At 40.1% G+C, this 13,554-nt stretch overlaps 1 protein-coding gene across 1 annotated transcript in view; it reads left to right on the top strand.

The window, feature by feature from the left end:
- LOC311236059 (band 3 anion exchange protein-like) overlaps positions 1-7,335 on the top strand; it is a 129,932-nt gene extending 122,597 nt beyond the window's left edge. The window contains exon 18 of the mRNA XM_084323649.1: positions 6,381-7,335. Coding sequence (XP_084179775.1) covers positions 6,381-6,461 — 81 coding nt within the window. The 3' untranslated portion in view covers positions 6,462-7,335. The remainder of the gene's footprint in view (positions 1-6,380) is intronic.
- Positions 7,336-13,554: the final 6,219 nt, after the last annotated feature.

Below are 13,554 nucleotides of genomic sequence, written 5' to 3'. Positions count from 1 at the left end.
CAACCTCCTCCAATGTACAGTTTCTTTATCAAATGTATATATTCTCTTTTTTAGACTCTTCTTGTATCACAAACAGTACTGTATTTGTAAATCTGGTATGTCATAAATGTATAGATGTAGCAGTACTGTCTATCTGTATGTCATGTATGTCATATATTATGTTATGATGCATTGAAAATGGGGGACCCTGATGTAAACAAGACGAAAGTCTTTCTCTGGTCTGCATCCCCTTAACAATTGTGTGTATTGAGCAGTACTGTATTGTACCCATTCTGCAATCTGTTAATGCAATTTTCAATCAATCAATCAATCAATCAATCAATCAAATAACAACCGGTAACTTCACTGTGCTTTTAAACAAGATGTAGCAGTACTGTCTATCTGTATGGCATGTACAGTATGTCATATATGTTATGATGCATTGAAAATGGGGGACCCTGATGTAAACAAGACAAAAGTCTTTCTCTGGTCTGCATCCTGTAACAATTGTGTGTATTGAGCTGTACTGTATTGTACCCATTCTGCAATCTGTTAATAACATTTTCAATCAATCAATCAATCAATCAATCAATCAATCAATCAATCAATCAATCAAATAACAACCGGTAACTTCACTGTGCTTCTTAAACAAGATGTGGCAGTACTGTCTATCTGTATGTCATGTATGTCATATTGAAAATGGGGGACCCTGATGTAAACAAGACGAAAGTCTTTCTCTGATCTGCATCCCCTTAACAATTGTGTGTATTGAGCTGTACTGTATTGTACCCATTCTGCAATCTGTTAATAACATTTTCAATCAATCAATCAATCAATCAAATAACAACCGGTAACTTCACTGTGCTTCTTAAACAATGATTGGTGTAAATCGTGTCGGTGCCCGCGGCTTTACATATTCGGGGTAACATCATACATGTACATAGATCAAAATGTACAATGATACGTTCGTTTTCGTCAATGTCAGCATGTCTTTTTTCCTTCTCCGGCTTCTCCTGTTGTATAAGTTCACAGACTGATTATTCAATGAGATAGCCAGCCAGCTATTGCGCGACGGACACCGACACAGAGAGCACTCAGCCTCAGAACCTCCCCCGCGATTAATATTTTGTTTTACAATTACATAATCCAACATTCAGTTCAGTTCAGTTATTTTTTATTTCGGGCTTTGGACACATAACAACGGTCATTCCATAAATCACGAAACTTTTACCAGCTGCTATTGCAGCATTGTCCAATTGTCCGAAAAGGGCTAGGGAGAAGCACTAGGCTTGTCGGGCCCTATACCCCTGAAGACTTACGTTTAATTTTGTATTTTTTTTATTTACATACATACATAGTAGATACATATAGTACACATTTCAGTGCACACATATAGTACACACATTACAGTACACATAATCCCACATTGTGTAAACAACTAACATATTCCAGGTGAGTGTATCTTTTTTGAATGAGTCGTTATGATGAAATGAATACATCCATTCATAAAGATTATTTTCCGCCATCTTGGTTTCATTCGTAAAAGACAAACGGCGGATTCATTCGGAAAAAAAAGTTATTCGGTTGTGGGCGGGTTCTGGGGTCACGTGGAGTGTGTTATACTAAATAACAACCGGCAACTTCACTGTTTCAGCCAATCAGAATCAATACATGTGCATGCCATTGTATAATGTAATTTCGCCGTCGACTAAAGACTCACTTATTCAACCATTATCTAAAATGAAAGGAAAAAAAATAAAAATAATAATAATAATATATATATATATATATATATATATATATATATATATATATATTATATATATATATATATATATATATATATATATATATATATATATATATAAAAATATCTAACCCTAACTAACCTTACTGTCATGCACCTAATATACTAACCTACACTCAGGGGTGTAAAAAGTACCCTCAAAAAGTTAAAGTGAGAGTATCTGGCTAAAAACACACTTGAGTAAAAGTCAAAAAGTTTCTACTTTTAAATGTACTTAAGTACTAAAAAGTTAAAGTAAAAACTCTTTTTTCTGACTGTCTATTCTTCTGATAGCAGGTGTTTAATCAAAGATCCCCGCTTTCTAGTCCTGCACAAGGACCAATCACATGGGTATGGGCGGGTTAATTTTCCATTGATGGGGATTTGATTGGCTGTTTTTAAATAAAGCGCGGCCGCAGGATTAATAGCGCTAACGTTAGTTCGGCCAGAGAAACAAATATACTAATTAAAATGGTTGGACCTGCGAGATTTGTACTTTGTACTTTGTAGGTCTGCATTTTAAATGTAAGGAGTAAAAAGCATGTTTTTTTTCTCTGAAATGTAATTGAGTAAAAGTACAAGTATACAAACCTAATAATACGAGTAAAGTACAAATCCCCAAAAACAGTACTTAAGTATTGTAACGAAGTACAATTACTCAAGTACTTTACACCCCTGCCTACACTGTAGCACTCAACACTTTGATGAACATTGTTACTCAAACAAGGGACTAAACACGTTTCGCAATTATGCCACATCAATGTGGAACGCCCTGCCTAAAGCTGTAAAGGAATGTGAATCACTACCCACTTTCAAAAACACTCTCAAAAAACACCTACGTGAGACTGCAATTCGAAACTGGCCCCTACAAATGTCCTAACCTAGTTGTACAGTAAATGACCAAGTAAGGCTTTGTCAATATTCCAATGTACAGTGTAAAATGTGTGTGTGTCCCCTACCCAACCCCCCCCCCCCCACCTCCAATGTACAGCCCTCACCCAACCCACCCAACCCCACCCCACCCAACCAACCTCCTCCAATGTACAGTTTCTACGCCAAATGTATATACACTCCTTTTCTGGACACTTTTGTATCACAAACAGTACTGTATTTGCAAATCTGATATGTCATAAATGTATAGATGTAGCAGTACTGTCTATCTGTATGTCATATATGTTATGATGAATTGAAAATGGGGGACCCTGATGTAAACAAGACGAAAGTCTTTCTCTGGTCTGCATCCCCTTAACAATTGTATGTATTGAGCTGTACTGTACTATACCCATTCTGCAATCTGTTAATAAACTTTTCAATCAATCAATCAATCAATCAATCAATCAATCAATCAATCAATCAAAAACTCAGCTGATAGAGTTGTGCCCTTCCTGATGACTTGTCGTACAGAACTTGTAAATCGCTTTGGATAAAAGCATCAGCTAAATGACTAAATGTAAATGTAAATATAATCTAATGTTATGTAATGTAATGGGATGGGATGGGATGGGATGGGATGGGATGGGATGGGATGGGATGGGATGTAATGTAATGTAATGTAATCGAATGTAATCGAATGTACGAATGTATTTTTTTTTTTTTTTTTTTTTTTTACTTTATTGTCATTACACAGTACAAGACAGTGCAACGAGATTGTGTACATCTAACCATGATGTGACAATCAACAGTCAGTTGCAATATAAGACACATAGAAATAAAACTGTACAGTAAGGTGCAATGGCACAATGTGCAATGGTGAGAATACAAAATAACAATTAAAATAATCATTCAAATAAAGTCTACATACTGTAAGCTATGGCTATATACACAGGTATACAGTGAGGTGCAGTGGGCTAAGTAGAGTTTTGATTCAGAAGTCTGACAGCTGAGGGGAAGCAACTATTCGTGGTCCAGTTGGTTCTGCCTGGGAGGCTGCGGTAGCGTGCCCCAGAGCGAGTACCCCGCAGGCGGGTGAACAGTCCATGGTTGGGGTGAGAAGCACCTTTGATGATGTTCCGTGCTCTCCGTGAGCACCGCTTCTCATAGATACATGAGATGGGGAGGAGTTGGGTCTTGGTGATGCGTTGGGCTATTTTCACTACCCTCTGCAGTGATTTCCGGGCCTTAACAGTGCAGTTGCCGTACCAGACTGAGATACAGGTGGTGAGGATGCTCTCAATCATACAGCGATAAAGTTTGCTAGCACGGGAGGGGATAGGTGGAGTTTGGCCAACTTCCTCAGGAAAAAGAGGCGCTTGTGGGCCTTCTTGACCAGGGTCGAGGTGTTGGTGGTCCAGGACAGGTCCTCAGAGATGTGGACTCCCAGGAATTTGAAACTACAGACACGCTCAACCTCTCCATTGATGTGGATGGGGCTGTGCGTGCCTGTTTTATTTTTCCTGAAGTCCACCACTATCTCCTTCGTTTTTTTGGTGTTGAGGGCCAGGTTGTTATTAGCACACCACAGAGCGGTACTGGACCTCCTCTCTGTACGCCGACTCGTCATTGTTCCTGACGAGTCCCACCACGGTGGTGTTGTCTGCAAACTTGACAATGATGTTTGAGCCATGCAATGTAATCAAATGTAATCTAATGTAATGTGATGTACTGTAATGTAATGTAATGTAATGTAATGTAATGCAATGTAATGTAATGTAATATAATGTAATGTAATGTCATCTAATGTAATGTAATCTAAAGTAATGTAATGCGATGTAATCTAATGGGATGTAATGTAATCTGATGTAATCTAATGTAATGTTATGTAATGTAATGTAATCTAATCTAATCTAATTTAATCTAATATAATCTAATTTAATGTAATGTAATCTAATATAATCTAATTTAATCTAATATAATCTAATTTAGGGCGCGTTCACACCTACTCTGTTTGGTCCACTTTAAGTGGACCATGGTCCCTTTAAGTGGACCATGGTCCCTTTAGATCGATAGTCCGTTTGGTTTGTACAGGTATGAACGCAAACCGAACTATAATGAGGACCAAACAACCGAACCATGGTCCTCTTGAAAAGTTGGGACTCGGTTCGTTTCAAAGTGGACCATGGTTCGTTTGCTGTTGGTGTGAACGCAAAACGAACTTTATATAGTATCTAATCTAGAGCAAATGAGTGACAGGTGCCTAGTGGCGGCGGTCGCGCGACCCAACTTGACAGCGCCAAGTGACAGCTTGCGCGCACGTTGCAACCCAACTCAAATGAATGACAGGCGCGCGGACAGTCTCTCTCTTCCTCTCTCTCTCTCTCTCTGCCTCTCTCTCGCTCTTTCTCTCTCTCTCTCTCTCTCTCTCTGTCTCTCTAGACTGGCGCCGCGCGCGGACAGTCTCTCTCTTCCTCTCTGTCTCTCGATGAATGAGCAGTCGCGCGAGTCGCGACCCAACTCTTCCCCAAAGAGCGCGCAGGCGCAACTCCACCTAATAACTTCATCCTCACATTAGCAGCCTTGTCTGTATCTCACAGCGGCAAAAAATAAAAATAAAAAAAGACAGCAATGAGTCGAGGATCAACGTGGGGTAACGACGAGGTGACTGCTCTTTCCCTCGCGCGCTAAACCCGCAAATGTTAATACGTCACTTGTGACAGGCAGCAACAAGCATAGCAACCAGGCATGAGAATGACAGCTAGACAAATGAAATCTAAACAGTCGGCGTGTGGGCGAGGTGTGTCAATGCGCTGGCGGCAACTGTTTACGTTTGAGTGCTAGTCCAATAAATAGATGAACGACTTGGCGACAGCATGTCCTTTGTTTACAAATTAGATCCGCACCAAACAGGGTTGTGTGAACACAGACCAAAAGCAAACAATGTATCATTTTCACATTTGGTCCACCAGAAAGTCCGGACTATCCACGGAAAGTCCGGACTATAGCTGGACTTCAGATGTGAACACACCCTGTAATGTAATCGTATGTAATATAATCTGATGTAATATAATGGGATGTAATCTAATGTAATATATACTGTAATGTATATTGTACTATGTATGATTCCATATGATTGGTATTAGTAATAGTAATGTGTTTGATAGAAAGTATATTGCCACTTTCTGCATTTTAATACCACTTGGTTGCCTGTCTGTAAATGTCTGTTGTCTTGTTATGTGTTTGACCCCTGACCCCAGGAAGACCCGCTGGTGTTATCTGTTGTCATGTCATGTGTTTGACCCCTGACCCCAGGAAGAGCAGCTGGTGTTCTGCAGCTAATGGGGATCCATACATCGTAATGTAATCTAATTGAATGGAATGGAATCTAATGTAATGCAATGTGATGTTCTCTAATGTAATGTAATGTAATCTGATGTAATGTGATGTAATGTAATGTAATCTGATGTAATGTAATGTAATCTAATGTGATGTAATGTAATGTGATGTAATGTAATGTAATGTAGTATAATGTAATGTGATGTGATGTAATGTAATCTGATGTAATGTAATGTAATGTAATGTAATCTAATGTGATGTAATGTAATGTAATGTGATGTAATGTAATGTAATGTAATGTAATGTAGTATAATGTAATGTGATGTGATGTAATGTAATGTGATGTAATGTAATGTAATCTAATGTAATCTAATGTGATGTAAAGTGATGATCTCTCTCTTCCCAGCTGGATGCTGATGATGCCAAGGCGTGGTTTGAAGAGGAGCCAGGACAGGATGTTTACCACGAGTCCCAGATGCCGCTGTAGACGCCTCGCCACGGCGTTACAGATCCTACCTTTAAGATAACAACCTTTAGTTTGTCTATTCTCTTTTCATTTTACTATATATCTGATAAATATTTTTAGTGGCTTTTAAAATACAAGGTCCAAATATTCCACTATATTTTCACCAGTTCACCCTTGTTCCCCCCCCCCCCCTAATAGAAGTAATTATTTAAGCTATTTCTATACGTTTAATGTGCTGTAAATATTAGCCTGGGGTCAAACATTCTTGAGATGTATATTTTTTTCAACCAACAGCAACTCAGGTAATAGTTTTTTTGTGTGTATGTCATCGTTCACTCTATTTTGTTGTGTTGGTCAAATATAGCCGACACCACACTGCTGTTTGGAGGATAAAACCAACATGTTACAAATGTATTTCTACAGACTTTACAAACAGCCTCTGTTTCTAAGTACAAAGGGAAATCGATTCCCAATCTCGTCGCCATTGACTACTGATTGATGCCATTGACTACTGATTGATGCCATTGACTACTGATTGATACCATTGACTACTGAGTTGAAAAAGGATAGGATATTGTACTGTTGTAAGGTCAATATTTGACACGTTTTTGTAAAGTAGTATTTGTTGGTTGTAGTTTTATAACACACGTGTGCCTTCGAAAGTATTGCTGGTGCTAACCTGCTTGTCTTGTGGAGTCCAGATCTGGATTTCCCAGCTAAAATCATGAATATAATGTTATATACATACAACATTTAAAGAGAAGATGAATAGATGAATTTGTGTGAATTGATGAATTTTATATTATGTCTTATATTGCTTTCTTGATGTCATCTAAATAAATATTAATAAAACCACCTAAAAAAATAAGTGTTCCACCCCAAACACACACACAAATGTTTTGTGGAATCAATCATTAATATTCAATAATAGATATTCATTATTTGAAGGTTATGTTCAGAAGATTGAAGCCCTACCCTCTGTCCTACTCATAGGGGATGTTGTTGAAGGGTGGAGTCTAAGCCTAAGCCTAACCCCTGACCTCTACTCATAGAGGATGTTGTTGAAGTCCTTTCTCAGATAAACCTGCTGTGATTCATCCTGGATGTCCAGCTCTTCCTGACTGAGCCACAAAACCAATAAATCAGCTTTGGATGCAACTTTCAGCGTTTAGTTCAGGGCTGAAATACTGGAGGTTAACCCTCACCCTAACTCTGACCTCTGTTGTGACCAACTAGTCAGAGCTGAGGGCCTCCAGGGACTGACTACATCATCAGGAAGTAGGAAATAGGGCTTTTAACTTACTCTTAAATTACACAACGGTGACAACTAATATGGAAGCATGGAGTGGAGATTTCTACTGCAGGATCAAATGTGACTAAATGTGTTCAGGAAATAATTCTACTGCAGCATAGAATGTGACAATGTGTTCAGGAAAGGGGGTGTTCGGGGAATCTGGGGGACAAATGGAGGGGTGATCATTGTATCAACACACTTGTAGTGACTTAGACAAACCACAGGGGGCAGTCTTGTGAAGTCAGTGCTTAAAGGCCCACTTGCAGGTTGTATTTTTGTTCAATAAACAATGTGGACTATAGCCAAATGTGACTTTCATGAATAGGACAAAAAAAGTATCGAAATTGACCCAGTTTTAGCGTTTTTATCAAACATTTTGTCCGCCCAACCACAACCACCACGCACATGCATATTTTAATCCATGTTTCATAGCGTGCGTGTGTCAGCGTAATGATGACGTCACACCGGGTATCAGGGCAGCAGGGGGCGCTGAGGATCACACGCAGGTAGTGGCGGAAGCAAAAAGCCCTCTTGTTTGTTACATCCCGGTTGCACTTGTTGACTACTAACCGAGCTTGTAGATCTGCTATTTTCTCTTCTCTAGCCTGACTTTAGTTGCTACAAAAATTATGAATATTTGTGTGTGTGGTGGGTGTACTGTACCGAGCTTTATACAACGGCATGCAAACTTCTCGATTCTGATTGGCCATTCACACGTCTTTATTGGCAACAATCCACGGTCCTGGGCTCAGGACCCGCCCACAACCGAATCACATAACCCTCCCCGGCTCACTCCGGGAGAAAACAAGATCGCGGACAACAAATGGTTATGTTGAAAGCACCATAACGACTAAATATGAAGCGATTCTGTCAAGGGGAATGTGTTAGTCCTTTAAACAATGTTGGATGATGTAATTGATGGGTCTTGAGTCAATCTAGAACAAAAGAAAAATCGCGGTTTGATTGATAGATTAATTGATTGATTTAAATTTCTTCCTTCCTACTTTCTACTGACTGCAGCGTTCTCTCTCACACTGTCCGACGCTGGCGTACCCACAAACACACACACACACATACACACACACACACACACACACACGCACGCACACACACACACACACTGTGACACACACACACACACACACACACACGCACACACACACACACACACACACACACTCCTGTCTGCAACAGCGGGGGAGTCAGACTGAGAGAGAAGCAGCGCTGTTTTAAGTGAGCATGGTCTATTGAATTGATTGATTGGTTGATTGCTAATTTTATTACTGTACCCCTGGTTTCCAACTGGTTAAGTTTAGGCTAAAAGAAATAAATAAAAAAATAGGGCGAAGAAAACGTTTTTTTCCTATAGGGCAAAGAAAACGTTTTAATTTGTTTTACCTACTTTATATAGAAGCATCTAAGAATGAAGTTCTATGGAAAGTAGGTCTGCATTCCCTTAACAATTGTGTGTATTGAGCCGTACTGTATTGTACCCATTCTGCATCTGGTAATAAAATTTTCAATCAATCATTCCAATAATACACAGTTGGATGTGTTAGTTGGTTGGATGCACTTCAAGCTGCTTCCACATGAGGCAACTTCTCTCAATCATTCCAATAATACACAGTTGGATGTGTTAGTTTGGTTGGATGCACTTCAAGCTGCTTCCACATGGAGGCAACTTGTCTTTTTTGTAGTTGTGGGAACTACTTTTTCTGGCGGATGGTTTTTTCAATAAATCTTCGATTAATGTGTGTTTATTGTATAGAAATAAGGTTGGATGAATCTGGCAGTTGTATAAAAGCTTTACATCACGCGCAGTCGTGATTTGTGACCAATAAACCATGCCTAGGGGGGTCTAACGACCCTCGGCTGCGCCTCGGGCCTAACGACCACCCCTAGGCATGGTTTATTGGTCACAAACCACTCCTGCGCGTGATGTAATGCTTAAGTGCATGTCCCTGATCTCTCACAAAACTCAGCCTCCCCAGGGTAATATTGAAACCAAAGTCCAGGATAGAGAGGCTGAGTGAATGTGGTGTTGACTCTGTGCAGGAGGGTCAAGGGTCATTGTGTCAGAGACGCTGTAGAAGCGCAGAGTCCCTGCCCTGTGATCCAGGTACACTCATATTCTGGAGGACCGGGGGCCCGATACTGTTATTCTCTTGTTATTGTGGCAGAAGATGTAATTATTACTTGGAATGCAATCTAAAGCCCAGGATTTGGAATTGCATCCAAATCCACAGTTCTCCTGAGTGCCTGTTCTACTAATGTCTTTGTAGGAGGCTGCTACAGAAACCTCTCCACTCAACTCCACCTCCCAGTAACAGCGTCCAGTCAGACCTTTTCTACCCAGAACCTGACACCAATGAATGAATCTTTCTGGGTGATTAGGATAATGACCGCTCTTGCTGCATCAGTGTTGCTTTTCTGTTCCGCTCAGACAAAGACAGATCTGTGTTTGTTGTGTTTGGGTCGAGTGTGATCAGAGAGTAATATTGTAAGAAGTCAGCTCTGAGCTCTGGTCTTGGGCTCTGGTGGCAGTAAAACATTAACTGCATTCACTGTTGTTGAGATTCTGGGCCACTGCTCTTTCAGAACATCCTCTAGTTTGTCTCTCAGCTTAGACACGACCTCAGTCACATCTGCAAAGTACAGGAGAGGAAGGACACTGATGCTGGGTAAGTCTGTAGACTCACTGGGACTGGAGAGGGAGGGGTAACTCTGTAGAAAGTGGATGTGGTCCTCTGTGTGTGAGAACTGCTCCAGCTCAGTGTCTCTCCTCCTCAGGTCCGCTATCTCCTGCTCCAGTCTCTTCTGCAGTTCTTCAGCCTGAGTCACTGTGGTCCTCTGTTGGGCTCTGATTACCTTTGTCGTATCTTAAATCAATACATTAGATTAATCACAGTACAATGAGGTTGTTATCTGGAAGGAGGGAAAGATCATAAGTGATAGAATGGTCTCCTCATCTGACTTCCATTATAACCAGCAAGGAATAAACGTGCAGTCAAGACCACAGAGTTCGAATTAAAACTCATGCATTTAAATAGTAAGATAGTCTATTCCATTGATAAACATGACTACTTTTATGTGCAAACTTGTTTTGATGTGAAAGCCACCGTGAATGGGCTATATGATTATGTAAACCTCATCAACCTTGTTGTACAATCATGTCTTGTGAAAAATGATGAATAATCCCTGTATGTAACTGATGCATTTTCACCTTTTGGCCTCTCGGCAATAAATACATGAGTTTGAATTCGAACTCTGTGGTCTTGACTGCACGTTTATTCCTTGCTGGCTATATTGGAAGTCAGATGAGGAGACCATTCTATCACTTATGATCTTTCCCTCCTTCCAGATAACAACCTCATTGTACTGTGATTAATCTAATGTATTGATTTAAGATATGACACCTTCTTCAGCTCAGAAGAAGGCGTCTTTGAGTTGCTTATCTCTCTCCTGGATTTTCTGCTGACACATGCCAAGCTCTGTCTGTCTCTCTGTCCTTTCCGCTGCAGCTGAGACTGTATCATGGCCTTTATGTTCACCCATGGAACACAAATAACAGATACACTGCACACTACATCAGTACGACAGAAAATCTTCATAGCTTCATCATGACGAGAGCAAGTGTTCTCCTGAAGCCGCGTGGAGGCTTTGACCAGCTTGTGTTTCTTTAACACATTGAGTGCCAGCGACGAGATTTATCGTTAGTTCATGCCGACCGTTGAGTGCCAGCGACGATAAATCTCGCTTTTTTTTATTAGCGATTTGAATTCATATTTCATCAATCTAGTCTCAAGTTAGTGCTGCAAACTCTCTCTGAGCTCCATTGGGAAAATACCGCCCCCTATCGTCTCTCCCTGTTGTACTGCACCCCTTTGGAATGGATTGCATGAAACACATGGGGGGGGGAATCCAGCTTCCTCATTTTACTTCTCAGGCAAGTCATCTGAGAGGATCGGATTCATTGCCGAGCCCCAAAACAGCGTGGAATACATATTTCCAGTACCCAGCGTTTGATCAATAAACGCGATCGATATTTGGAATGACGATCAGGAATTGGAATAATCTTTTTAGAGAACATCTGATCTGAGGTAAGGAATCTATTTTACCAGTCTTAGGATAATCAGAACTTTTTTCACAGAGATATCAACGTGGGCCCTATGTGTGTGTGTGTTTGGATCGCCATTCCAAATATCGATCGCGTTTATTGATTCAGCGTTGGGTACTGTAAATACATAATCCACGCGTTTTCTGGGCCGGCGATCACTTGGTCTCTTCAGTTGGCTTGACGGAAAAGTTAAATGAGGAAACTGGCCCCCCCCCCCCCTGCATCAGTCTAAAGTAATGGGGTGAAGTTACATAGGGAGAGACGATAGGGGGCGGTATCTTCCCAATTGAGCTCAGAGAGACTCTGCAGCACTAACCTGAGGCTCGATTGATGAAATATGAATTCAAATCGCCAATAAAATAAAATACGACAAACAAACGCTATATAGCGTTGGTGGGCACTCAACGGTCGGCATGAACTAACAACAAAATGCGTGGCTGGCATTCAAAGTGTTAACGGCCCTCAAGTTTTGTTTTCTCAGGAAGAGTAAACTCTGAACGTGTGTCGGGTGGGAGGTGCTTCCTGGTTGTAGCTGTCCAGGGGACGAGTCACTTTAAAGAGGCAGTGTCTAGTTTACTGTGATTCATAGATAGAATATATATTATATATATATATATATATATTTTTACATGTTCAGGACTTTCTCTCGTCATCAACTACCTCTAATTTGTTTACTTTGTCAAAGAAAACCCACTAAAACTCATAAGCACAAAGAGAGACATAGAGAAAATGGCATACAGTACATACTCAATAAAACACTTTCTTTCTTTCTTTCTTTCTTTCTTTCTTTCTTTCTTTCTTTCTTTCTTTCTTTCTTTCTTTCTTTCTTTCTTTCTTTCTTTCTTTCTTTCTTTCTTTCTTTCTCTCTCTCCCTCTCTCTCTCTCTCTCTCTCTCGCTCTCTCAAAAAAGCACGGTGGCGCTATTGAGCACGTGATGAGGGCTGTTCTTCTTCTTACTGTTGAGATATATGTTCTCATATGTTGAAAATGGGATCATATGTTATGGCTGTTATGTTTTGTGTTAAAGTGAGTAGCCTATACGTTCATATGCATGTGTTGTATTGGAAATACACTGCAACTCTATTTTAAATCTTGTGTTTTGTTCTTGTACTTGCAGTACGTAAAGACATGCCGGTATGACGCAGTGGCGGGAAGCCGAGCATGTATACCTAGCTGTCAGCTGTCATCAGTTAGCTGTCAGTGCGCACAGGGGTGAAAATGGTGTGTCACAGCTGGGAGTGTTTGTGGTGTTTGTAATGGAGGATAAGTTTGGTTCACTTGTTGTAAATAAACTATTCACATAAAAGAAACAAAATGGATCAGGCGTTCTTTGTGTGGATAAATACATATGATAAGATATGAGTCATGATGACGAAGAAACAGAACCCTCTACATTGAACAACACTGACGGCGAAGAAACAGAACCCTCTACATTGAACATGGAGAGCGAAGGAACAGGAAACTCTACACTTACATCTAATTGAATGATGTGTGCCTGTCTTTTTTTGTTGATATATTTTATTATTTTAATGCAGTCTCTGAAACGTGCAAATAATAAGAAAATGATGTATGGTGGATACACCATTATAATAACCAATTAGTTGGTGATATCTAGTGTACAATCTTAAAATGCTGTAGTTTTTATCTCTTTATTAAGTATGTTATTTGCCTGTTTTTTTGGTTGATGTGAAATCTATAGGTGT

Source organism: Notolepis coatsorum (genome assembly GCF_963971535.1).
Source record: "Notolepis coatsorum genome assembly, chromosome: 10".
In the NCBI taxonomy this organism is placed as follows: Eukaryota; Metazoa; Chordata; class Actinopteri; order Aulopiformes; family Paralepididae; genus Notolepis; species Notolepis coatsorum.
This window is presented reverse-complemented; position numbering and strand designations above follow the sequence as displayed.